This window comes from Pteropus vampyrus, unplaced genomic scaffold (genome assembly GCF_000151845.1).
Source record: "Pteropus vampyrus isolate Shadow unplaced genomic scaffold, Pvam_2.0 Scaffold539, whole genome shotgun sequence".
Classification (NCBI taxonomy): domain Eukaryota; kingdom Metazoa; phylum Chordata; class Mammalia; order Chiroptera; family Pteropodidae; genus Pteropus; species Pteropus vampyrus.
In genome coordinates this window covers 239737-263401 of record NW_011889320.1, presented here as the reverse complement: position 1 = coordinate 263401, position 23665 = coordinate 239737, and the positions used below count along the sequence as shown (strand labels likewise).

The 23665-nt window shown below is 44.6% G+C and overlaps 1 protein-coding gene and 1 pseudogene across 4 annotated transcripts; one reads left to right on the top strand and one right to left on the bottom strand.

Moving 5' to 3' along the window:
* Positions 1-250: 250 nt before the first annotated feature.
* Positions 251-23367, bottom strand: COPS7B (COP9 signalosome subunit 7B). Of its 4 annotated transcripts, none has more exons than XM_011383714.2 (7): positions 23181-23367; positions 17155-17332; positions 13191-13266; positions 10899-10987; positions 8946-9148; positions 7023-7128; positions 251-1651 (listed from the first exon to the last, which is right to left on the bottom strand). In XM_011383714.2, the coding sequence occupies exons 2-7, from the start codon at positions 17314-17316 to the stop codon at positions 1493-1495; spliced, it is 795 nt and encodes a 264-aa protein (XP_011382016.1). In that variant the 5' UTR covers positions 17317-17332; positions 23181-23367; the 3' UTR covers positions 251-1492. The 4 variants fall into 4 exon arrangements, with proteins under 4 accessions (XP_011382016.1, XP_011382014.1, XP_011382018.1 ...); XM_011383712.2 differs by lacking the exon at positions 23181-23367 and adding an exon at positions 19008-19138; XM_011383716.2 differs by lacking the exon at positions 17155-17332 and having other exon boundaries at positions 23181-23366.
* LOC105308013 lies at positions 14744-15932 on the top strand (annotated as a pseudogene).
* Positions 23368-23665: the final 298 nt, after the last annotated feature.

Genomic DNA, 23665 nt, shown 5'->3' with positions numbered 1-23665 from the left:
GGGTTTCATAAAACAGAGGGAGGGAATTCAATTCTCCAGGGAGGCATAATGTCATACGGACACATGGACCAGCTTAAAGGGGAAACGAGACTATGAACATTTGGTCGAAGGCTGGCAGGTGCTAGACATGCTGGTAGAGAGGTCCAAGTCCCACAAGGGCATCGAAACGGCTCTGCGTCGCCCTGGCCGCCCCACTCCCAGCCCCCCGCATCCACCTGCTGTGCAGCCCCGCACTCCGCAGCCACACACATGAAATCTACGCTTTTATTTTTTGTTCAAAAATGTGCTTTTCCCCCTCAGTGAACTATAATATCAGTCCAGACCTCCACCTCACCTTAAAAAAAAAAAAAAAACACGCACCCATATGCACGCGCCACCCTCCAACCAGGTGAAAAATCCCCGGCGATTAGTCTATAACAAATATTGACACGAGGGGGAAAAAAGCACGTTGAAATGTATTAGAATCAGAACCTGTACAAAAAAAAAAAAATTAAAATATAACCTGAAACTGCTCAAGTTCAGAAAGGCTAGTCAAGTCCATCGCTCTTGCCAGGAGAATGCCATCATCAGAGGGCTCTGGGTCACCAGTCAGGAAGGGGTGGGAAGAAAGACTTGGAAGTGGCGACAGGTCCTTCCCCAGACAGAGGGGCCTCGGTACCACCATCCCCACCCCAGACGCAGCCGGGAGGAATCAAAGGTCTTGGGGGAGCGGGTGTTGGCGGACAGCCCCAGTGGGCAGCGGGCCTTCGCCCCAAAGACCAGTGTGAGTAGGCACAGGCGGCAGAGAACACCGAGCTGGGAGAGACTTCTGCCCCGAGCAGACCCACAGCAGCCTCCGCTGGCGCTCAGACACCAGGAAATAGTCAACCCACTGCTCCCGACTAAGGGGAGATGGGAGCTGGGCTAAGAGGCTGAAAACCCGCAGGTTTAGTAAACATGGCCCAGCGTCGCATCCCTCCACGGCCTGACCAGAGCTGCCAACAGGGCGCAAGGTAAGATAGGGAAGACAGAGCACTCTGATACCTGGCTAGAGGCCCATCGTGGGCCCCGTGGTGCACGGGCTGGGGACAGAACGCCCTCCTCACTCAGAGGGGCGCCTCCTTCGCAGCCACCCCTGTGGGCTGGTTAAAGCTGCCTCCGGCTTCCGGCCAGCCTGACAATATGACAGGGAGCAAAAGAAAATCTGGGACGGAGACGAGCCCTTAAACAGAGTCGAGAACCTCCCGGGGAGAAGCCGGCCGGGCAGTGTCTGACCCTGTCGGGATGGCATCGGTGGAGCCCCTGAGTCTGAAGGGAAACTGAGGAAGGAGGGCGTGGGCAAGGGAGAGGGGTGACCGGTTCTTCTGGAACAGTACCAACAAGGTGCGGAGGCGCTGCTGAGGGGCCGGGCAGGTCTGGAACTCACTGAAGGTAGAGAGGGGAGGAAACAGGCCCTCGGCGTCCCCTCCCCACCTGACCCAGGCCTGGTGAGTAACAGCTGCCCCAGCCGGCCCTAGTGGCGGCTGGAGACCAGACCTTTCACTTTGGACATCTTCTTGGTGGGCTGCCTCTGCTCCGTGTGAGGGGGACACTCCCGTTCGGCCAACTGTTGTTCCATCTCCTGAGCCGAGGAGGACGCGGTGGCTTTGAGTGTCTTCTTGATGTTGGTAACCTGGGTGGAGACAATCGGCGTGCTCAGCCTGAGAGCACTAGAAACCCATCAAAACTCAAAAGTTGTTCTTATTATAATGGGTGCCACCCAGGGAAGTAGCCAGAATCCTCTGCATGAAAATCTAAAATTACCTCCAGAAACCCAGATAAGAAGAAACAAGCAGGGGCTGCCCGTGGGAGACACGTGGAAAGGAGTTGAGCGACAAGGTGGGACTAATGCCTGCTTGGCTGAAAGCGGGGAAAAAGCCAAGTGGACGGGGACCACTTGGCAAAGAGGGACAATATCAAAGTGAAAGAAAGCAGCGGTTAAAATGGTCTTAGGAAGAGAAAGGGTGACCAAGAATTCTATACTAAACACTTGTTGTTGTTCGCGTATGAAACCAGGAGTTGCCACGAGAACTCTGGGAATACAGCTCCATGAGACCTTCCCGAACGAACAACTGGAAGGTGAACTTCGGCCGGCTAAGTGACGAATGATGAAGACGTAGTAAAAGAAATGGCAAAACACGATCGCTCTACTGTTCTCAGAATACCTTTCTGCACTTAACAAAGGAGGGGCTCGAACACATTTAAGCAACTCCTGAACCCCGTCCCCCGTCAGAACACACATCCTCTGTGACCACTGTGCGCTATTCTGCTGTGAATACTCTACGACCTCTAAATTAGCTCCCAGTTTGTTTCTCACCATGTACAGCGCCCCTACGGCAGCCTCTGCATTTACCTTTGCGGACTTTTGTGGCAACCATGAAGGACACGTGCCTAGAAGTGAGCTCTCCAGAGCAAACGGTCGGCTCATTTTACAGTTTCATAACCACTGCTGCCTTGCCTTCAGAAAAGAGACTGCACCAGCTCCATGCCTGTTTACGTACATGCCCCAGCACCAGCTCTGTGCATCTGTGATGCCTCTGCCCTTCGGCCAGCTGAGAGGAGGAAGAGCAGTTGGAGGAAGCACTAGGTATTTTTTTAATCATTAGAAGGACGAAAGAGAAGCCTGGTGCAGGGTAAGGTAGTATGTGTCTGCTGCTGAGAAAGCAAAGGGGCTTCCACGTGCTTGGGGAAGCGGGCTTGGTTTTCTAGAGAGTGAAAAGGCAGTTGTCAGGTCAAAGTTCTCGAGAGTCAGAGTCTCAGGAGCTTAAGAAACAGTCCAAACGCAGAGCTGAAGCAACACTGAGAGTCAGACAAAAATTACGTTCCTACCTAGAGATGTATCATCGGCAGGATGAGCTTCGATGATGTCGTAGCTCATTTTTAATTTTGATTTTTGTTGTTTTGAGATGTAGAAACAGCCATGCCCCATACTGCTGTCTGCTGAATCAACTCTATAACCTTTCTAAAAGGAGCACAGGGGACTGTGGCCGGGACAGAGGGCAGCCTAAGTCAAAGCTGGGTTTACCCAGTGTTCTGCCAAACCAAGAAGCACCATCTCAGCACCCCAGGCTTCCCCTCCCAGGAGCTCTCTGCTGCCTACAGTAGAGTCACTTGGTGAGACAGTGAGTGAAAAATTTGGAGCAAGTGGATGGCTTGCCACTCTTTCTAAGAGATATTTTTGTTTGTTTTATGTTAAGTGTATTTTGATGGCCCTGGAGGAAAGATTGAGAAATGTGATTTCTCAGTTATCAATGCTTTATAAAATAAATGTTTATAAAAATACTCTTAAGACTTGTCAAGTTTGATATGCTAAGTATTCTGAGAAAAATTAATTAAAATCTTAATAAGAGGTCACATGATAAGTTTATTTCTTTGCATGTCAGTTACCTGTGATTTCCAATGTGTTAATAGATACTGCAACTGAAAAATATACATTAAGACAATAGGGGGAAAAAACAAGATTCGTGCCCATATTTTCAGTACCTGGGATGCACTGCCTGAGAGAATTCGTTTTTAAGTTTCCCCAAAAGCTGACAAATTTTATCTAAATAAAATACTAGAAAACTAACAAGTTTTCAATACGAGGCCTGTATTTCCAAAAATGGTATCTTTCCAAGCAAATAATTACCTTTCTCATTTAGCAAAACAGCTTATTAAAAATAAACAAAAAAGTATGGCTTACTTCATCTTGGCTGATAAACACCATTTGACCCATTTTTTCAAGTTATTTATACAATAATTTTCACTAAACAATCAGCTTATACTACAAATAATTTTCTATACCAATTATTTACTATATTGAGGAATAGAGTAAAAAAACAAAATGGAGTCACTATAGTTAATCTGCTAAATCACTAAAATCAAGAAGGTCGAGGCCTGAGAAAACAGTTCTATTGTTAACTAGCCCGAGAACTTAAACTTTTGAACTTCCCAGTCCTGTGCCAATGCCTGCATCCATGTCAGACCTCCAGTTAACCCCTGACTGTCCTCTGAAAGACTAAGGGAGAATGTTTACATATCCAGACCCCTTGACATCCACCTGGGTCCATCATCCAGACCACCTGACATCTGGCTGATAACTGTCCTGGACCAATTCTAGGGCTACGAATGCAGGACTGATTCTTCTCAAGAATGCACTTTTTTACTCTAAGAATTTAGTTTTTCTTTCTTCTCTGGAACATTCTGGGTATTGCCTAGTTGTGCTTCCGGTTTGTAAGCCCTAAGACCCTTGAATAAATCTTTGTCATTTATTTCTAGCCAACACCTTCAGAATCTTTGAGTTCATCCAAACATATCTGAGATTTACTGACAACCAGGCTCATAATGCCTACGTGAATAAGGAAAAAGTATTTATTAATCCCCAAATAATGGGTCTACTTTTGATCGTCTGCACCTGTGTTTCCGTAGAATATGTCATTACAAGCCTAGCAGAAATTAACTGACGTTTCTCTTTTCATAGTGACCTCAGGTGACTTGGGCTAACTTTGGAGTCAGAGTATCTGTGGCTAAGCTGAGAAGCCAGGCCCTGACCTGCCAATCTGAGAGGTACGTGGCACACGCACCCCACTTACCAAGCCAATCTCCCCTGTCAGCCTCTCAACAGCCAACCTGCAATAGCTGAGCAGGTCTAAACCTGTTTCGGCCTCGTGAAACAATTTGGAGAAGTCTAATTCCTCTTTTGCAGAATCGCCCTTCAAATGATGACAAATACTACCCTCCGCCCCCAGGCTTGTCATCTTTGGCCTAAATGTCCCTGGTCCCTTCTAATTTTCTTCTTGAGTGGCCTGGCTTGCATCCCATCCCCGTCCCGTCCCATTACCCCAGATGACCTGGAGTTTGTCAAGCCCTTCAAAACATGGGCTTCAGGAATTTTCAGGTTCACCTGCTGGAAAAACTGTAGCCTTGCTCTGTCAGAGACCTTAAATATTCAGGTAAAAGGAGCGAGAAGAGCCTCTGGGGTCGGAAAACTTCTCTCAGCTGTAGGGCAAAGCGAAGGCAGACAACAGGAAGTAGAGCCCACAGCTGGAAAAGTCCTACAAAGAAACGAAGAGCTGGCGACAGAGAGGACAACTGTCCAGGAGGCACACTTCTGGTGCAGTCTAACTTAACTCTGGGGGGTTTTCTGCATAAGAGAAAACAGAGCTTACTTGGTCCAATCAGGCTTTATAACCTACACAACAAGAACAAAATCTACTTTGTAAACGTTGCAATAGCTATATATTAACATTCCACAGAACATCAGACATAGGCACATTCAAATATAAAGAAAAATATGCTCCGAAGTCAAATATAAATGAGAAGGTGCTCGCTTTGTGATTAGTTGAAACTAATCATTACCCCCACTCCCTGCAGAGTGCTTGCTCAGAGATAACGAATCAGCTCATGTTATTGTTTTACCTCCCCCAGTATGCTGGGGTTATAACTAATTAATGTAGTCTTTCTGTGAAAGGCTGAAAGGAGACAATATTCTTATGCAGTATAGGAAGGAGCTGACTTCATTAAGAGGGAAAGCTCTCGAAGCTACAACTCACCGAAAGAAAGCTATAATGAGACTGGGGGAGAGACGTCAAGTTTTTCTCTTTGAGAACAAGCAATCTCATTTAAGAACTAATTAAATAAAGCCCATCAACTCAGTTGAGAAAATAGCTAAAATGTTAAGTCAAAGGTAACAGAAGCGTAAATACAAGCAGAATATGACAGAATTATACCTGCATTCTTTGTAGATTTATTTTCTTTTCAAGTCAACAAATATGTAGTGGACCTTTGCTGGGAGATGATCAGCATCCTACGCTTAGCAGCCCGATCATGTGCTTACCGAATGGAAAAGTGACAAGGCTCTGGGCTGTGACCATGCTCCTGTTCCTCACACTGATCTGTCTCAGAGTGTCAGAAGTTTATTAGTCAGTACATTCATCAGTGGTAGACATGGTGTTGGCCTTTTCCTAAAATTTCTTTCTCAAACTTAATCAAACCTTTACTGCCACCTGGTGGCAAAGGGAAGTATGTATCCAAAATAAATCCACTCCAGTTCATTAAAACAGAGTTTAGCAGTCCACTAACACACTTATAGAAATATTCAGTTCAACAAACATTTGAGCAATTACTATGGGTTAGGCATGGGACAAGGAATTGTTCTTACACAGACAAGAAACTCAGGTTTTATTTTCAAGGAGTACATGTAACAGAGTAGGAGAAATCTTCAAATCTCACAAATCTCCCTTAGAAAGGCACATCAACTTATTTCTTACGTTCCTTAGCTGTCATTCTGGGCCCTGCTCTGCCACACTCCTGGTCACCTGACTTGTAAAACTCATTAAATACCATTAACCCTTCAAGCCCTATCACACTAGAGAAGGACTTCAGATATTAACATTTTGGTCTTAAGGGCTCCAAACAAATTCTGAGGTCACCCTGCAGGTGTCCAGGCTACAGGCAAACAAACAAATGCCCATTAACTCAAAGGCTGGCACCTGTGTCCTTCTAAGAAGCTGACAGTGTCCTGAACAACCAGGTGTCACTAAAACCACAATCAAACATTTTCATCCACTGAATTTTTTCCCTTTCTTCTTTTTTTAAGTATGAAATATGCATTTTAAAAGGTTATGAATGCCGCCCCTCCCACATGGCTTAAGTACAGCAGCACCAGGGTCTCGAAGCCCCATGTGCAACTGCAGCCCTCCTGCCGCCAGGCCTGGTAACCACTATCCTTCTGTCTATCTTTAAGGTAAACCCCCAAACTTGTTTCTTTTGCTCTTCAGCTGCAAAGGGCTCATGTACCGAGGAATTACAACATTCTCTGCTCTCCAAGCCTGCTCACGCTCTGCCATCCAGGAATCAGAAAGGACACAGAGAGCACCAACAGGGATCTCATGTGACACTCACCTCTACCCCAGCACCTGGTGCCTACCTGTTGGTGACTGCTTGTTTCACCTACACCAAGACTCACAGGACAAAGAAACAAAACAAGGATGCTCTGGAGCGGAAAACGAAGCTCCCTTCCTTACCTCTGCTTCTACCTGCTGCTGAGTTCGGCTGTGGTTCTCCTTGTACTGGTTGGCTCTCAGAACTTGCTGCTCGATGCCTAGCAGAACCGCTTCGCAGCCGTCACACCTACAACGGAGATAACCAGCCCTGAGCCACAGAAGGGCCTGGGAGCTGTCCTCCAGCCTCCGGAATCTCCCTCCCCAACTCCCTACTGGGTCTCCCTGTGACACCCCCTCTGCTGGGGCTTTCGCCCCTTCGCTACTTCTAAAAGACAAGCATTTCTGAACACATGTCACAGGGCGCGTGGAGACAAACACAGAGGATGTGGGGTGGTTTCACAGAATACAGTTGTCATCTTCAATCTTTGTATCTCACGGGAAAGTTTCACAGAACGTGAGATTAGAGGAAGTAGGAGAGACTTCACTGATGAATCACTTTTCTTGAGAAAAAGTTATTTTCTAAAAACATCCTATTTTGGAGATTGTCCCCTTTCTCATTAGTTTAAGTTACTTCCTTATCGTCATCCTCCTCATTTTATTTTTCCTACTTTTTATCTTGAAATTTTTGAAACTTAAAAAGATTGAAAGAATGAATATCCACCATCCTTCCACTTAAGGCTGAGTAGCTGTGAACATTTGGCCATAATTGTGATGCCGCTCTACAGTCCCATTTTGTTTTGAATCTAACTGCAATGCCTAAACACAAGTTTTAAGAATCTGTACTAGTAAACATCCTCGGATGGGGGTGAGGATGGCACCTCTGGGTGGAAACATCTTGGGGGCTAAAAACAAAGGAAGCCAGACTATGAACATGAAAACTGTCAGCCAGCCTAAAAATGGCATAAGACAGCCAATGTTTTAGTAAGACTAGAAACCTAGATTCTACATGCCAGAACATTTTCATGGTAAGGGTAGTTTCTAAATTTATTTCTCATTTATTCTGATTTAACAGTTCGATAATCTTTTGAAAGCTTCTACTTGTGTCAGAGGTTGTAAAGGGAAGGTCTTTGGGGCCACATTTGAGCCAGAACTTAGGGTGAGGAGTCGGAAGCACATGCCCTGGGGTCCAATTGTAGCTGAAGTGAGGGAAACTCGGGGTGGGGGGTATTAGACTCCGGGGATCAAAGCTGGGCCTTTCATCTCTGGATACACTCCTCTTGGGGACAATACCCTCCCCCTCTGCACAAGGCTCACCTGCCCCGCTTCTTGACCTATGACACGCCAGGTGCCTGCCTCGCCTCACCTCCAATCACACTCTGACCCTGGGCCGCCTTCAACACTCAGCTAAAACCTCTCCTCTAAATCCATCTGGCTTTACAAGCCTCAAATCACGTAAATAATTTCATAACAAACTCTTATAGAATCTGCGATGGTTCCTGCAAACATCAAATTCTACTAAAATAATAGAGTACGTGCAAACGTCCCACTTTTCATACACCAGAATTATCAAAAAGTCTGTGTGCGAGTCTGTGTTCCAACTTAGAATAACCCTGTCTTTACTTCCTTCACAATGTTTTATAAACACTAGCCCTATATGTTACTGATGCTGAACACAGGTTCTCTTACCCAAAGGATCTTACCAACACTAACTTTCTGAGCTTGGTCTAACTCTGAGGCTGAGTTTGCAAAGCACAGGAGCATTGTCACAGCTAGGCTTTAGAGGCTCCATCTGCCAACCTTGGCATTTTATAGCCCACCATTAAACAGCCCCCGGCTACGCTAGGACAAGAACTATTTTACAACCAGGGCCCCAGGAGGCCTGAAAAGACTCTTGTTGCCACACCACTATAGTCACAAATGCAGCCCACCACTCTCTAGCTTACTGTCCTAAGGCCCCAGGTCCCCGGCAGCCCCAGCTAATACCTGGCGAACACATTTCCCCAAGCAGAGGACAGCTATCCCCTCCCCTAAAGACAAGGGACTCCTCCCTTCCTTCAGCCTCACCATTCGTGCAAGGTCTTGACAATATTATTGATGTCCTTCTTTTGGATGTCACGGCCAATGCAGAAATCCACTTCTAGCAGCTGGTTTCGCTGGTCCAGCTTGCCCTGGATGATGTCAGTGTAGACAGCCTCGATGATGAGGTCTTCCAGTTCCCGGAGGTTCCGCATCTCCAGGTCCTTCAGCAGCACGGAGTAGGGGATACACTGTAGATAAGGCCATGTGATATTTACAAAACCACCGGCAAACATTAAAGAAATGCAGGTGTTACCCACGTAGCCAACACCTGCCTCAAGGCTTTGGGAAATGCAGTCTGGTGGTAATCATTAAAATCTATGGCAACAAGAGATGGATAAATGAGCTGCGAGACCTGTGGGATTCGAACGAGACCCACAGTATCTAGAAATGCACTCTCTGAGATTCTCCGCCTCCTGGACTTTGCCCAGACTTCAGCTTTTCTGCTCTGAAGCAAACTCTTGGAGGTCTTGAAGACACTTTCCAGAGGAGAAAGGGAAATACTATATGCCACTCTGCCGCCTTCTGGAAGCTTGCAGACTTTGCATAAAATGCCAGATCATAACGAAACTCCAAACGATCTCAGAACCTGGCAAGAAGAACTGGTTGCTTGCCCAGCAGAGTGCAAGCAAAAAATCTTGCTGGCTAACACATCCACCTACAGGTAGCCAGTTAGTGCGGCCAACTCAGCTGCAAACAACTGACGCTTACAGCTGTTTTCTCAAACGCTTGCAACCAATGTCAGTTCCCATCAACAGGCCGTCACTGGGCTGCACCAACATTCTGCATGACTCTCAGACAGCTGGATATCGGAACATCCAGTTTTCTGCAAATCCTCTGACACGTCACTATTAACTTGAAAATTAACACAGCAATCAAATCTGTACAAGACGTGAGGAAAATGCATATAGGGAAGAGAGGGTAACAGCAAACATATCTAGAGGGGTTTTCTATGACTAAAGGTCCAAACTCCAGGGGCAGGAGGTGGGCTTACAATGACAGGTTGCAGAAACAAGAAAAAACTTACTTCTACTCCTCACTACACTTGAGATGTCTATGATCGGGGAAGAAAAAAGGTCAAGTTCTCATTTCCTAACAAAATTGGCCTCCCACCTGAAATGCCAGGCTGAGAATCAGAAATTTGTGATTAGAAAAGGTAAAATGACTTCAGCAACTGAAATGACAATGCAAGAAGAAATATATATCTCTCAAGCTCAGTCACAGAGGGGAAATGCAAAAAGCAAACTTTTTCAAAGGCACAGCCCCTACAAAAAACTTAGACACTCAGGCTGGGATTGGGCGGAGAGCCAAAATCAATTATAAATGAACACAATCTGGATCCTGTTAATGACTCTGAGCAGCTGGTTGCAAGGCTTCTAAATCGAGTGGGGCAGAGATAAAGCGGAATGGCATCTTTCAGGAAGTTAGGGTCTAAAGCTAGCATATAAGGCAAAACTTCCAATTAGTATAATTAACTTTGAAAATCCCCAGAGGAAGGCAGTAATTAAAAATCTACCTCTCAGTAAGTTCAACACAGCAAGTTTTTCCAGTATCAGTGCAGTTCACTGTACATTGAACAACAGATGAAGAGGTAACCTTGCCTTGAGATGCCCTGCTGTTCGAAAAATACATATTTTTAGATAGAAGTCTTCCTTTAGAACAGCAAAATGCTCACACCACAAGAGGTACCACGGCATGCCAGAGCTGAGACATCTTTCACGATCGCTCTTGGGCATACTTTTCCTAAATGGGATGGTGAGTAACTATCAACACTATTTTAATTATCATTTTCTCTTTTGATGTTTGCCAAGCAAATTTTATGCGTTTATGATGTGACTCGACTTTTTGCATTTCCCCTCTGTGATGGAATTCCTGCAACGATGCCAAGGAGAGACGTGCCTCGAGGTGAGAAGGAAGACAGGAAAGGGTTCTGGACTGTACCTTCATTCTCGACGCCAAGCTCACGATGGTAAGGTGTTTCAGCTTGTTCTGCTGAGCTGTGCTCAGTTCTGGCAGGCTCTCCTTGTTGGCTGCTCAGTCCCACCCACCACAAAAAAATCAAGACACAAAATCAAATTAGGATTTCTTTATGGAATGAGCACACCAATTCCCCACACCAAATCTACCGCTGAATCACTGTCAAGACTCTGCCCTTATTCATTAGGCAAACATTCCACAGGCACCTCTTGTCTTCCTGGGAAGACCATGTGCTTCCCAAGAAAAGACGCAGTCTCTATACACAGGAGCTTAATCTCCTGAAAAGCCAGGCATGAGTGCATAAAATGACACGAAATTATCTTCATGGAATACTACTGTGACATTCAATCAAGTCCAACATGTCATCGCTGAGCATGTTATGTGCAAGGCACTGTCTTAAATGATTCAGGGGCACTGAAAGTAACTAGAACGGGCCTTGGCAGGGCTGCCGTGTTACACGCCTCCAGAGGCACCAGCCACTCAGGCTACGTGACTCAAAGGCCCTGGAATTGTCTTCAGTTTTACAATCAGATAGCTCAACAGCTACCAATGCAAGGCAGAACTACCACATGAAAAGTACAAACTACCAGAAGAGAGCAAAAGAGTGAGAAGGAGGGGGAGACGGAGAATGGGAGAGAGATAGGGAGAGAAGGGGAGAGGGAAAGAGAGACAGACAGCAAGAGAACTCAATCGCATGGGGGAGAAAAAAAGAACTGTGGTGTCTGAGATGAGCCTTGCAGGATGGGCGAACTTTTCGTCATAGCAATGATGACAACAGCAGCCACGGCAGCAGCCGCAGGTAACACATACAGCCAGCTTTACTTAGTGCAGACACGGGTACAGATGCACAAACACAATCTAGTTAGTCCTCACAACCACCTCAGGAGACAGAGTCCAAAGGCCTTCAACTCTTTATCCACAATCCTGGATTCCAAACAGGTGAATCCAAACTGGTTTTTTTTCCACGAGCATGTGGCAATTCCAGACCTGAACTGAGGCAGGCTTTTTATTCCACTTGTTGTGATTATTCATTTGTTTTGCTGCAAAATTATGAACGTGTTTGACTACAGGTGCTGCCCTCAAAGGTGTTACACAAAAAGGCATATGCTTCATTCTGCCTTTTTAAAGTCCCCCAAAATTCTAAATTCTGAAACATCTAGCCCAAAAAGTGTAGGTAGAGGGCTGTGGACCTGTATTATTAGAGATAAGGAAAACTGAGGTACAGATGGTTATTTAATTTGCCAAAGGGCACAACCAGTGGAAGTGGAGCGAGAATGTAACATAGGCAGTCTGGTTCCCGAGTCTGCGCGATGCTGTCTCTTTAGTGAGAACGAAAACGGAGGACACACGCATTGGAACAAAGCAAAGGTTAGAAAAAACTGGCAAGTGGCAAGATGTCCAGTCAGACAGCAGCTGAGAGTAAGCAGAAACGACCAGCAAAAATGACAGTGAGAAAGAGGAGGCGTCGGGGATACAGGAGGGAAGGCGCTCAGTCACACTAAAACGACCAGGCTTTTGTCATGCCACTAAATAAACCAGGGGAGGCAGACAAAACTGGCTGGGATGGAAGGCAAGTTAGCATTAGGACACGCATGCACCTCATTAACGACATTGATGGCTCGAAGTTAAAATGACTCAAATGACCTACAAAAGAGAACAGGCTCAGTAGACCATGGAGTATTAGATTATGGAATGTTAAAAGTGACTACGCAGACTTAAAACATGGCTAAATATCTATGAAATAAGTGAAAAAAGCAAGATATAAAATTGTACACATAATCTAAATCTGTCCCCATAATATAAAACCCAAGCAGAGGGGGAAAAATCCAGAACCATAATCCTAACAGTAGTTTAGTGCTGTAATAACTGTGAGTGACTTTTCCACCCTATTTCCAAATTTTCTTCAATAAAGTATAATGATATTATTTTGACAATATTTAAAATGCTTAAATATTTTACGAGTGGGTATTCTGACATTTCACAAAATTCCAAGTGTTCTACAAACATCAGTCCTCAAGAATCTCATTGCAAAATAAACAAGGGCTATATATTTATGGATGAGCATAAACACAGTCCCCATTTTACCCACTGGAAAATACAAGCTGATAAGGGAAAGTCCTCACGTGAGAACAGCCAGGTCAAGAAGTCCCCACCCCATGCTTTATAACCCAAACTTCAGCGGCCGTCATGGAGGCAATGCACCTAAACAGAGGGACATAATTTTAAAAAGTCTTTGGTGGATCTTAACCAACTCACCTATGTAATCTGGGTATGTTCCATAGGCAAACAGGTTCAGCAACTGCAAATAAGGAGCATTAGCTCCTTCTGCAAGCTGAGGAGGAAAAGAAACAGTCACAGATCAAGCTGTCTACCTATCACTCCAGTGTTCAAGCAGAGGGCAGGTGACCAAGTGCCATAGTTCTGTACTGTTTCATTAGTTGAGCCCTTCAAACTCTTTCATTCTTGGGAGGAAAATAAATAAGACTATTAAAGCTCCCAACTTAACTTTCATCTCTCAGGAATACATGAAATTACGCTCCACACAGCACGCCCAATAAATGCTTTGCCTCACACACACACACGCACATAAAGCAGTAAGTACTGGAAGCAGTTCAAGTTTTCTCAGGATTCCCTTGCCATTAAAACAAACACTGGAGCAGCCTTGTCTACACACCAGCTTGGCAGGTACAGCCCGAGCCACCATTGATCCTAACTGAACAAAGTGCAGGGTTGGTTCCAAGTTTCAGGACTATATGTGGACTATGAACACTGGGAGGGATTATCACAGCACAAGATGCGACAGAAAAGCCAGGTTGGGACGGCAAACCAAGTTTTCCTTAAAATGACTTATTCCTCACTGATGCTGGTGGCAAAGAGCCATCTGTAGATGAAAAATTTAAGAGATGCTATCCTGCCGGGAACTGCTCTGCTGTCAGTTAGTTACCTTAACTGCGTGTTTCTTTTACTCACAAATACGTACCCGTTATTCTTCCAATTTACCAAACTCAGTAAATTCTAAATGGAACACCCAAGTTATTCTGTGGACACCAATGGTAATACTACTCAAGTTTAACCATCTTTTCAAAAAAGGTTCCAAGAACTACATCCATAACTTCAGATCTCTGAAAGGCAGCTGGCTTATTCCAGTTTACATGTGAGAAAAACAAACTGTAGGGAGATAAATGTGATTTGCTAAAAGCACTCCTATGAGAACTCTGGCATCATAATACCTGAGTCTACATTCTCAGGTTTATCAAGAACCTCCTGAGGTCCTGAATCAGAGGTGGATGAAACCATAAGGTCTAGCCTCCACTTTTTAGACAGAGGATTACAAAACTAGCTGTAACAGACTGTCTTCTCTAGACCAGTTTCTCCAAAACTTTTCCCACTGGCCCAAATCAATAAGGTCTTTCCATCTTTAATTTTCATCCATCTCCTCTTAGCCAATCTTTCATAGTTACAAAACAACTAGTTGGCATATTCATTCAGGCTTTTCATGAACCTGAAGGAACCTATTACCCCTTGGTCATCTCTTCCGTTGAAAAATGATTACCTATCAAGCCATGAAAACACATGGAAGAAATTCAAATGTATATTACTAAATGAAAGAAGCCAATCTGAAAAAGCTACATACTATAGGAGTCCAACTATATGACATAATGAAAACATCAAAACTACAAAGATAGTAAAAAGATCAGTGGTTGCCAGGGATTAGAGAGGAGGGAGGGATGAACAGGCAGAACACAGGATTTTCAGGGCAGTGAAACTGCTATATGATACTGTAATGGTGGAGACGGGTCATTATACATTTGTCCAAACCCATATCGTGTAAAAAACCTAGAGTGAACCTTAATGTAAACCATGGACTTTGGGTGATAATGCTGTGTCAATGCAGGTTCCACTCTGGTGGGGGATGCTGATAATGAGGGAGGCTGTACGTATGAGGGGAGAGGGTATATGGTAAATCTCTGTTCTTTTCTCTCAATTTTTCTATGAATCTAAAACTGTTCTAAAAAATAAAGTCTATTGAAAAGAAAAAAGAAAAAAGAACCCAGTTCTCTTAAATTTTCTCATAGGATTCCTCTTCTAGCTCTGGTAAGTGAAATTTTTACTGAAAGCCCACTGTGTATCAGGCTACATATTAAGTTCTAAGGAAACAATGGTGAGCACAACAGAGCACACAGTCTAGCAAGCAAAACTGACATTAAATAAAAATTCACAATTGAAAAATACAAGCAAGTCTTTGCTGAGGGTCACACTAAGCTGTGAGCTGTTTCAGGGGTGGCTTTAGGAGTCAGCAACATGGCAGAAGACATCAAGGCCAAAATCAAGAACTACCAGATTGCCCCTTTTGACAGCCACTTCCCCAACCAGAATGAGACCAGGAACTGTTGGCAGAACCACCTGGACTTCCACTGCTGTGAGAAGGCAATGACCATCAAAGAGGGTGATGTCTCCGTGTGCGAATGGTACCGGTTTATTATAAGTCCCTCTGCCCCATATCCTGGGTGTCGGCCCGGGACAACTGCCAGGCAGAAGGCATGTTTCCTGGGAAGATCTGAATTGGCTCCCCACCGCCTCTTCTCTGTCCTCTATTCTTCTCCCAGAGTGGTGAGGGGGGACCTGGGTACATCCCACCTGGGATCCTGAATCATAGCTTAACTAATAATAAATACTTGCTGGAAAAGTATAAGACTGTATGTGTGAAAGAGCAAGATGACTGGGCAAGAAGCTGGGGTGGAAACAGTGCCTGGATCAGTAAGAGGGGCTTCAGAGTGATTATTTTTTTGTTTTGTTTTTAATTTTTATTTTATCAAACTCTGACCACCTTTTCCGTGCCAGACAACAGAGTGAGTGATTATACAAAATAGCCCAAGCCTCTGTATGTACTAAAATTTATCTCAATGTTCCTTTAATTATCTGTACAATTTTTTAAAGTTTTCTTATGCAATTTTTGAGCCACATGAAAATAGTATAATAAAAACTGATATATACCCACCCGAAAAAAAATAAAAAGAAAAAAAGAAAAGTGGTTCTTCCTGTCCTAGTTGCTGCAGGGAGAGGTGATGCCATGTCCATGCATCTGCAATAAATGGTCATGGAGAACTCCAGTTTCCTGATTGAGAGGAGTAAGCAGGTGTACAGCGGCTAGTCCAATAATCTGAAGGCCTGCAATGCCTTCTGCTACGACAGGTTGATTCGCCACAAAGCAGCTACAGCAAAGGTGTCCTAGTGGTCATGAAGTGAAGAACCAGCCAACAAAAGCCCACCAACCCCTACTTGTGGACCACCATCAACGAGAACGCCTGGACCACCCTCAGCAGCATTGTTCACATGATCTACGAGAACAAGCACCACCAAGATCTGCGAATGGTGGCCTTCTGCAGAGTCAGCACCATCCTGGGCAGCCAGAAAGAAGCTTTGAGAGGAAGCCAACCCACCCCACAAATGGCTCCTGAACACAAGCCCCCAAAGTAATAAAGATGTCACCAGACTTTTCTATCCATCAATCAATAAATATAAAAGTATCAAGCAATAAATGAATACAGTTGGCCCTCCATATCCGCAGGTTTTGCATCTGCAGATTCAACAATAAATCAAAAACATTTGGGAAAAAAAAAAACACCTGAAAGTTACAATAAGCAAAACTTGAACTAGCCACACATCAAGTGCTATGCTGAATGCACACAAATGAAGTGATATATAGGCATACCCTGCCTTAGCCTATAGGCAAATATAGGTTACATGAAAATACTACACTATTTTTCTCCCATAGATACCAAGGGAAGACTGTATTAAAGTATCCAAAGTGAGAAGTAGAGATTGAAAAGTATAGGTAGCTTTATATCCCTTTGTTCCACCTGGTCATTCTTCACTAGATCATCTCATTTTTAAGGCACAACAAAAGCCATGTTAAACATCCGTACATGCTGATACTCTACTTCTCTAACTTACCAGAATCAATCGGATTTTTCCCTATTTTCAAATTATTAGTCACCTTATCTAACTTTACCCTAAGTTCAGATGAAAATATAGACTAGAAGGAGTCCAGGACATGATCTTTGCTCTTCTCCCTTGTCCTGCCAATTCTCATCTCTCCCTCAACAGGGCACCTCACAGGTCCATGATACTTTGTCACTGAAATGCCTTAAAAACCTGGAGAATCAAAGGAAGGCTTAGAACAAAGAAGACAGAGAAATTATTGAGAAAATGCTCTTACCTCCTGCACATTGGCCAACTCCAGCAGTTCTCCAAAGACATACACTCCAGGAGCCTCCAAGACTTGGCTGATAAGAGCAGTGAGAGCTGAGCCACTAGTACCTTTGGCTAGCAAAATAAACTGTTCCAGGAGGTTACTTGAAGGCTTCTGTTCACCTGCCATTCTCTGGCCTTGAGATCTGTCCAAAAGAAAAGTGTTTCCATGACTCTCTTTTGCAAAGTCTGTGCTTATTTAATGCTGGATCAGACATCAGAATAATTTTATAGTATTAAAAAAGAAAATAAGAACAGTTCCTGAGTCCAGATGCTATGACCATGTTGTGAGATGGGTAGGGTTCAACCTGGAGTTAAAAGGATTTTGTCTTTATTCTGAGGTTTGAAACCTGCTCAGTAAAAGCCACTTCATCCCCATCTGGCCCTCTCCCAAAGACAGCACATTCTAAGCCCTTAAACCAAACCAGGACTTAAAGAAACACACAGGAGTTCTCAGTAGCTGTTTTAGATCCACCTCATTTATCCGCACTAGTTAAGAAAATCTTGTCCATACACAGAGGCAGCAGATGTAACCAAAAACAACCAGTTAGTTTCCCGTGAATCATTAGACTCGCACCTGCAGCCAGGTACAGATAAGGAAAAGACAAAAAACAGGCAAGAAAGATGTCTCATTTAATCAAATAACTCATTTAAGCATAGAAGAAGGGGGAAAATCATCTTGAAAAATAAGCAGGAACATATTCAAACTAAGAAAATACATGCTGTCTAAGTCCATAAAGAAAATCTCTCTATTTGGCCTCCCACTGATATGTAACATTTTACCAAACAAGACTTCAGAATTTGTATGAAACCTCAAGGAAACAATAAAAGATATGAGAAAACAATTTATTGCTGTCCTGAAGACATTAGGGACAGAAGAGTTCTTCAACTGTATAATCTAATCACATGCTGAGCGAATGTGAAAACACACACTGCATACCTACTGTACAGGAGTCCCGTATAAGAAAAGGTTACTCCTCCAAGAATATTACGTATTGGAGCAATATGACAAAATGAAGAAGAGAGGTATAGTAAGCTGTAGCAGAGAACAAATCAAACAGGATAGTTTGGTGCAAAAGTCACCGAGTTTTCCTGTAGAGGTAAGTACACAGAGCTGCTGCAGCCCTTTCACCGCATTAGAGAAACAAGTTATGTCGCCATACTTAGGGTTACCTAAGAAGGTCTTGATGGAGACAGAAGAAGTGAAGTGCTAGGGAATAAAGGTTGCTAAAGAGGGAAAGGGAAAGAAGAGAGACAAGGCGAGGGGAGGAAGGTGATCGTTCAGAGAGAAGGTACAAAACCTCCCGTCCAAATGGACGCGTGTGAAGAGATTGAATGGAAGGGCCTCGCGTGGAGAGAGATTCAAGAAATGAACTGAAACTTTGGACCCTCAAAAAAAAAATCTCGGCCGAAGGAGCAAAGGCCATTGGGGCAAAGAGGTAAGGAGGCGCTGCTAACCGCTTTCTCCTACAGTGGGAGGGCCCGAGTAGGAGGCCAGAGACACAGGGGAGATGAAATCCCGTCGTGGGGGGACGCTACTTTGATGGACAGTAAAGGGGCAAAGAGGCACCCTTTGGGGGTGGAGAAGCGAAAGCGGCCTCGGTGCGGGAGCTGAGGGTCTCAGTCTGGGGTGGACTTCAGCGCGTGCGGAACCGCGGCGTGCTCTAGGCAGGGCCGCCTGTGCGGAGTGAGGAGCTGCGGGGCGCACTCCCCGGGGCGGGGGCGGGGCGGTGTGACCGCGGGTTTTCTCGGAAGCCGGGCGAAGCCCAACAGCGCGGACGAGACTGGCGCGCCGGGTCTTGCCTTCTCGCTGGCCCCTACCTGTTCTCGCCGCCTCCCCGTCCTCTCGGTCACTGTCTCGGCCTCCCGGCGCCTGCCTGCAGGTTGTCAAGCGTCCATGATCGGTTCGGCGTCCGACGCTTTTCTACCTCCGCCGACCCGTCGCCCTTGCCTCTCCCCCGGAAGCCTCCCGTCACTGCACTCGAGTTCCGCCCACACTAGGTTCCCCTCAAGGCGTTCGCAGCCTCAGACCTCCGGTTGGGGGCCGGGGCGGGGAAAAGGGTCTGAGCCAGACTGTAGCCCAGGAATAGGGTGGGCAGAGGCCTGAGAAAGGGAATGCAGCCTAGGTGGTACCGGGGCCCAAACTATCGCCATCACCATCCTGGACCCGAAATCCACCCCTTGGGTCAATCTCTACCCCCAGGAGCTCCCTATGCGGACTGCGGCCACCGCGGGGTATGAAGACATATTAAGCCTAATAACAACTACTGTTTATTGAGCATTTTTCCATGTGCCAGGTGCTGTATATTATCTCTTTGAATTCCCATAATAACTCTATGGCCTGTAATAGTCCCATTTTTCAGGTGAATTAACTAAGCCTAAAATCCAAAGGGTCAAAGTCCCCTTGAGAACCCAGGCTATCTGAAGCCAAAGACCATGTTCTTGACCTCTTTTCTGAAAATGAAAATGTTTTAAAATAAGCAAGAGATAGGTTGAGTCAGCAATGCCTCTATGACCAAAATGACATTTGTGGCTGCTCTTGGGACTTACTAACTCCCCTGGAAGACAGCCAAGGAATGCTATATAACTTAACACTTAAGGTGATTCCTTTACAGTATACACCACAGACTTTCAGGTCTAAAAGAGAAGGAGACTTCTATTTGGATTTTGTGCATTAGAGTGCAGAAATCAGACCAGACAGATGCAAAGGAGCCTAACAACAACCCATTCATGTATTCAAAAATTTTCTTTAGCACCTATTATGTTCTATAAAGTTATTTGAACATAAGACAAGATTCTTGCCTTTGAAAAGTTTCAATGTCTTAAGTGATATGAGAGACAACGCTTTGGAAGCACAGAACAGAGGGAACACAAACAGCCATCTTCCAGGCAAAAAAAAAGGGGGGGGGGGAAAGGAGGCAGTGACCATAGTCACAGAGGCTTGCACTGTGAAGCACATACTGATGCAGCAAAGAATCCTAGAATGGCTGGAACCCAGGGTTCAGGGGTGAGAAATACAGAGCTGGAGTCAGGTCATCCAGGTTCTGGGAAAACCAAAAGCCTGGCACTATACCCAATAAATACCTAAATATAGCAAAGTTCTTATCTAAGAGAGCTCACAGACCCCTTGGAGAGACAGGCCTGTTTGGCTATGACAGACAGTTGCCACAGGCACCTAGGAGTACAGATAAGGCTCTTCTGACTGTGCCCTGAAGAGAGGTGATTTAAGGCAGGCTTCTGGAGGAGATGAGGGTTGAGTTGAGCCTAGAAGAATGAGCAAGCAAATTACAAAGGGCATGAGACATGTAAAGGAGTTTTTATTTTATCTTAAGGACACTAGGGAGCTATTTAGTGTTTTCAAGTTGTGGAGAGGTACGAATAATTGCCATTTTAGAATGATCACACTAGCTGCTATAGGAATGGATTGGATGTGGAGAGAACTGGAGCAGAGAAACCCTTGAAGTGACTTGATATATTCCAGATAATAGGCTATGAGATCTTTAACAAAGGTAGTGGCAGCTGGGCATGTAAAAGAAGGGAAGTTGCTGGGGACATTTAGACCATAGAAGCTATCAGACTTGGTACCAGTTGAAAGCAGAGAAAGGGCAGGAGGATATTACCTAAGATTCTGGCTGGGGAGGACAGAGCTGTCAGGAGGTGATGTTAAGTGAACGAGACTGCAGGAGAGGAGGGGCAAATTCGGTGATGGAAGGAAGACAATGAAGTTCTGTTTGAGTTCATAAATATTCCAGCAGTGCCGCTAGTTCCTCCAGAACAATATCCAGACTCTAAGGCTGTGGCTAAAACTCTCCACATTTTGTCTTCCGCCTACCCCTCTAGCTTCGTCTGGCCTCTCCCTTTTTCCAGCCTGAACTCCAGGCCCTCCCAAGCCTAACACAACTTACACCCTCCCTCACAGCAGCACCTCAAGCTTGTTCTACTTTTTCGCAAACCCCTTTCCTCATATTTTCCTGTTAAAAATCCCACCAACCCTGTCCACAAATATTTCTTAAATTCTATGCAAAAAGCATTAATCACATAAAAAAAAAAAACACCACAACACTGAACTAGAATTGCACTAGAATTAAGAATTAAGAATTTCTGTGTATCAAAAAGAGTGAAAAGACAAGCCGCAGACTTGGAAAAGATATTTGCAAGCATATGTCAGACAAAGAACTCCATATCCAGACCATATAAAGAACTACAAATCAATAAGACAAACAGCCCAATAAAAAAAGTAAAAGACTCAAACAAGTACTTCACAAAAGAGGACATTCAAATAGCCAATGAGCATATAGAAAGATACTCAACACAAGAGACGATGTAAATGAAAACAACACGTAATGAAATGCCACATTTAGCAAAAATGGCTAAAAATAAAAGACTGGCAACATCTGATATTGACAAGTATGAGAGTCACCTAGAACTCTCTTACATTGCTAGTGAAGGTGAAAATCAGTACACTTGGAAACCTGACAATATCTGCTATTGCTGATCATATGTACACCATACAAGCCAGCAACTCCTCTCCTAGAAATGAGTGCACAAGTCCACAAAAAAAACATAAGAATGCTCATTGCAGCTTTGTTAAATATAGCCAAAAATTGACATCTGATAACCTAAATGCCCATCAACAGTAGAACATGTAAATAGTGCTATATATGTATAACGAAACACTACTCAGCAATTTTAAAAAAGCCAAGCTACTGCTACATTCAACACAGATGAATCTCACAAAAATTGTTGATGAATGAAAACAGCAAGACTCATACTGTATATACTGTATGATTACATGTAAATGAAATTCAACAACAGATTCAAAACTGATCTTTGGTAACAGAAGTCAAAAGAGTGGTTATCGGGATGAGAGGATGCAGTACTGACTAGGAAGGGACACAGGGGGTCCTGGAAATGCTCTGCATCTTGATTTGGGGGGTGGTGACACAGGTGTACACATATGCAAAAACTATGCCTTTACTGTATGTTGGACCTCATTAACAAAAAAAATCTAAGGATAAAATTTTTTAACATAGAAAAAAAAATCCTACCCATCCTTCAAGTTCAAATACCATCTCCTCTATCAAGTTTTGCCAGCTGAAATAAATCTCTCCATAAGAGCCTCTGTAGCATTCTGATTTCCTTTCTTTCATGCCATTTATCATAGTCCATCTTGAATCTCAGTGGAGTCTCCTTATTTCTCTAACTAGATGGTTATCTCCCTGAAGGCAGTAACCATGTCTTTCACCTTTTGCTGACAGAGAGCCTGGCAAATAAGGAAAGCGGAAAAAACTATTTGTTGAATTACATGGAAGGAAAAGTTGGGTGGATGCCCAGATGGGAGAAAGGGGGACAGGAAGAGGAAGGCCTAGGAAAAGAAATAGAAGATCTCCAAGGAAACCTTAGCTTACACTACAATTTTACCTAGTTCCTGAAATCGCATTTAATGTCACCTTGAGCAACGAGAACGAATCAAAACATCAAGTCCTACCGAGGCTGAAGATAAACATCACACTTTCAGGAAATCCATCAAATAGATGCTTACTTAACCTCTAAGTGTTTCAACCTGATGGGGAAATTCCACCAAGGAGAATAATCACCAAGGAGAATAATAATCACATAGCCATGCTGCTAAAAATATCACCAGCTTAGCGTGCAAAGAGCCCAGACTGCGGGTCAGGAGCCTTAGAGCCGAATTCTAATTCTGCCCCAACTTGCTGTGACCCGTGAACAATCTCTTAGCCTCTGTTGGCCTCAGTTTCCGCATATGTAAAACAACAGGGGTTGGATTAGCAAATTCTCTAAAGTCCCTTCCTGTATTGGTATTCCGGGTATACAATCGCTCTCGCTCTCAGCCCTACGCAGAAGCACAACAGAAACCCCGGCAAACCACGTAAAAGGCTCCCTAGACCAAAAAACAAGCATGACTTAAAGGCGTCATTTTGTTATATTATCTTTCATGGTTTAATCAGTGTTTTTGTTTGTTTGCAGCCTTACCATGATTTGCAGGAGATTTCTGAGTTCCATGTAAACAGAAGTTACATCTCTGTGGGTTGTCATCTTCTTTGAGAGTGAAGAGGGTCTTCCCGCCTGGTTTCAACTCTCGGGATCCAGAAACCACCAAACCTGAGGGAGGGCGTATGAATTTGCGCACACGGCACGGCACACTGGAGTCTAAGTTACAGAGGAATAGGATGCAAGGAATGCTGGGGTTTGTAGTCCCTTGGACTCTGTTGCGCGCTGGGATCTGTGGTTCCCCGGAGCGCCCTGGAATGCTGGGAATTGTAGTCTCGGCCACATCGCACAGTGCAACCAGCCGTCGTCTCAGATCTCTAGTGAGCCTAGCGGCGGGAGCGGGCCCCTGGAGCCTCTGCAAATCTGAAGCCAACCCTCCGCTGGGGCAAACTCTAGGCAACAAGAGCGAATAAAAAATTTCTCCTGCGGGACTTCCCGGGGAGGGCCCTTCCCATTGACGCTCTTCG

Coding starts and splice junctions, on each gene's coding strand:
- COPS7B (XM_011383714.2), bottom strand. CDS start 17,316: ATGGCAGGTGAACAGAAGCCTTCAAGTAACCTCCTGGAACAGTTTATT. Junction 10,988..13,190: donor AACATACCCAGATTACATAG/GTGAGTTGGTTA, acceptor GGGACTGAGCAG/CCAACAAGGAGAGCCTGCCA. Junction 1,652..7,022: donor AGCAGCAGGTAGAAGCAGAG/GTAAGGAAGGGA, acceptor GTCTCCACCCAG/GTTACCAACATCAAGAAGAC.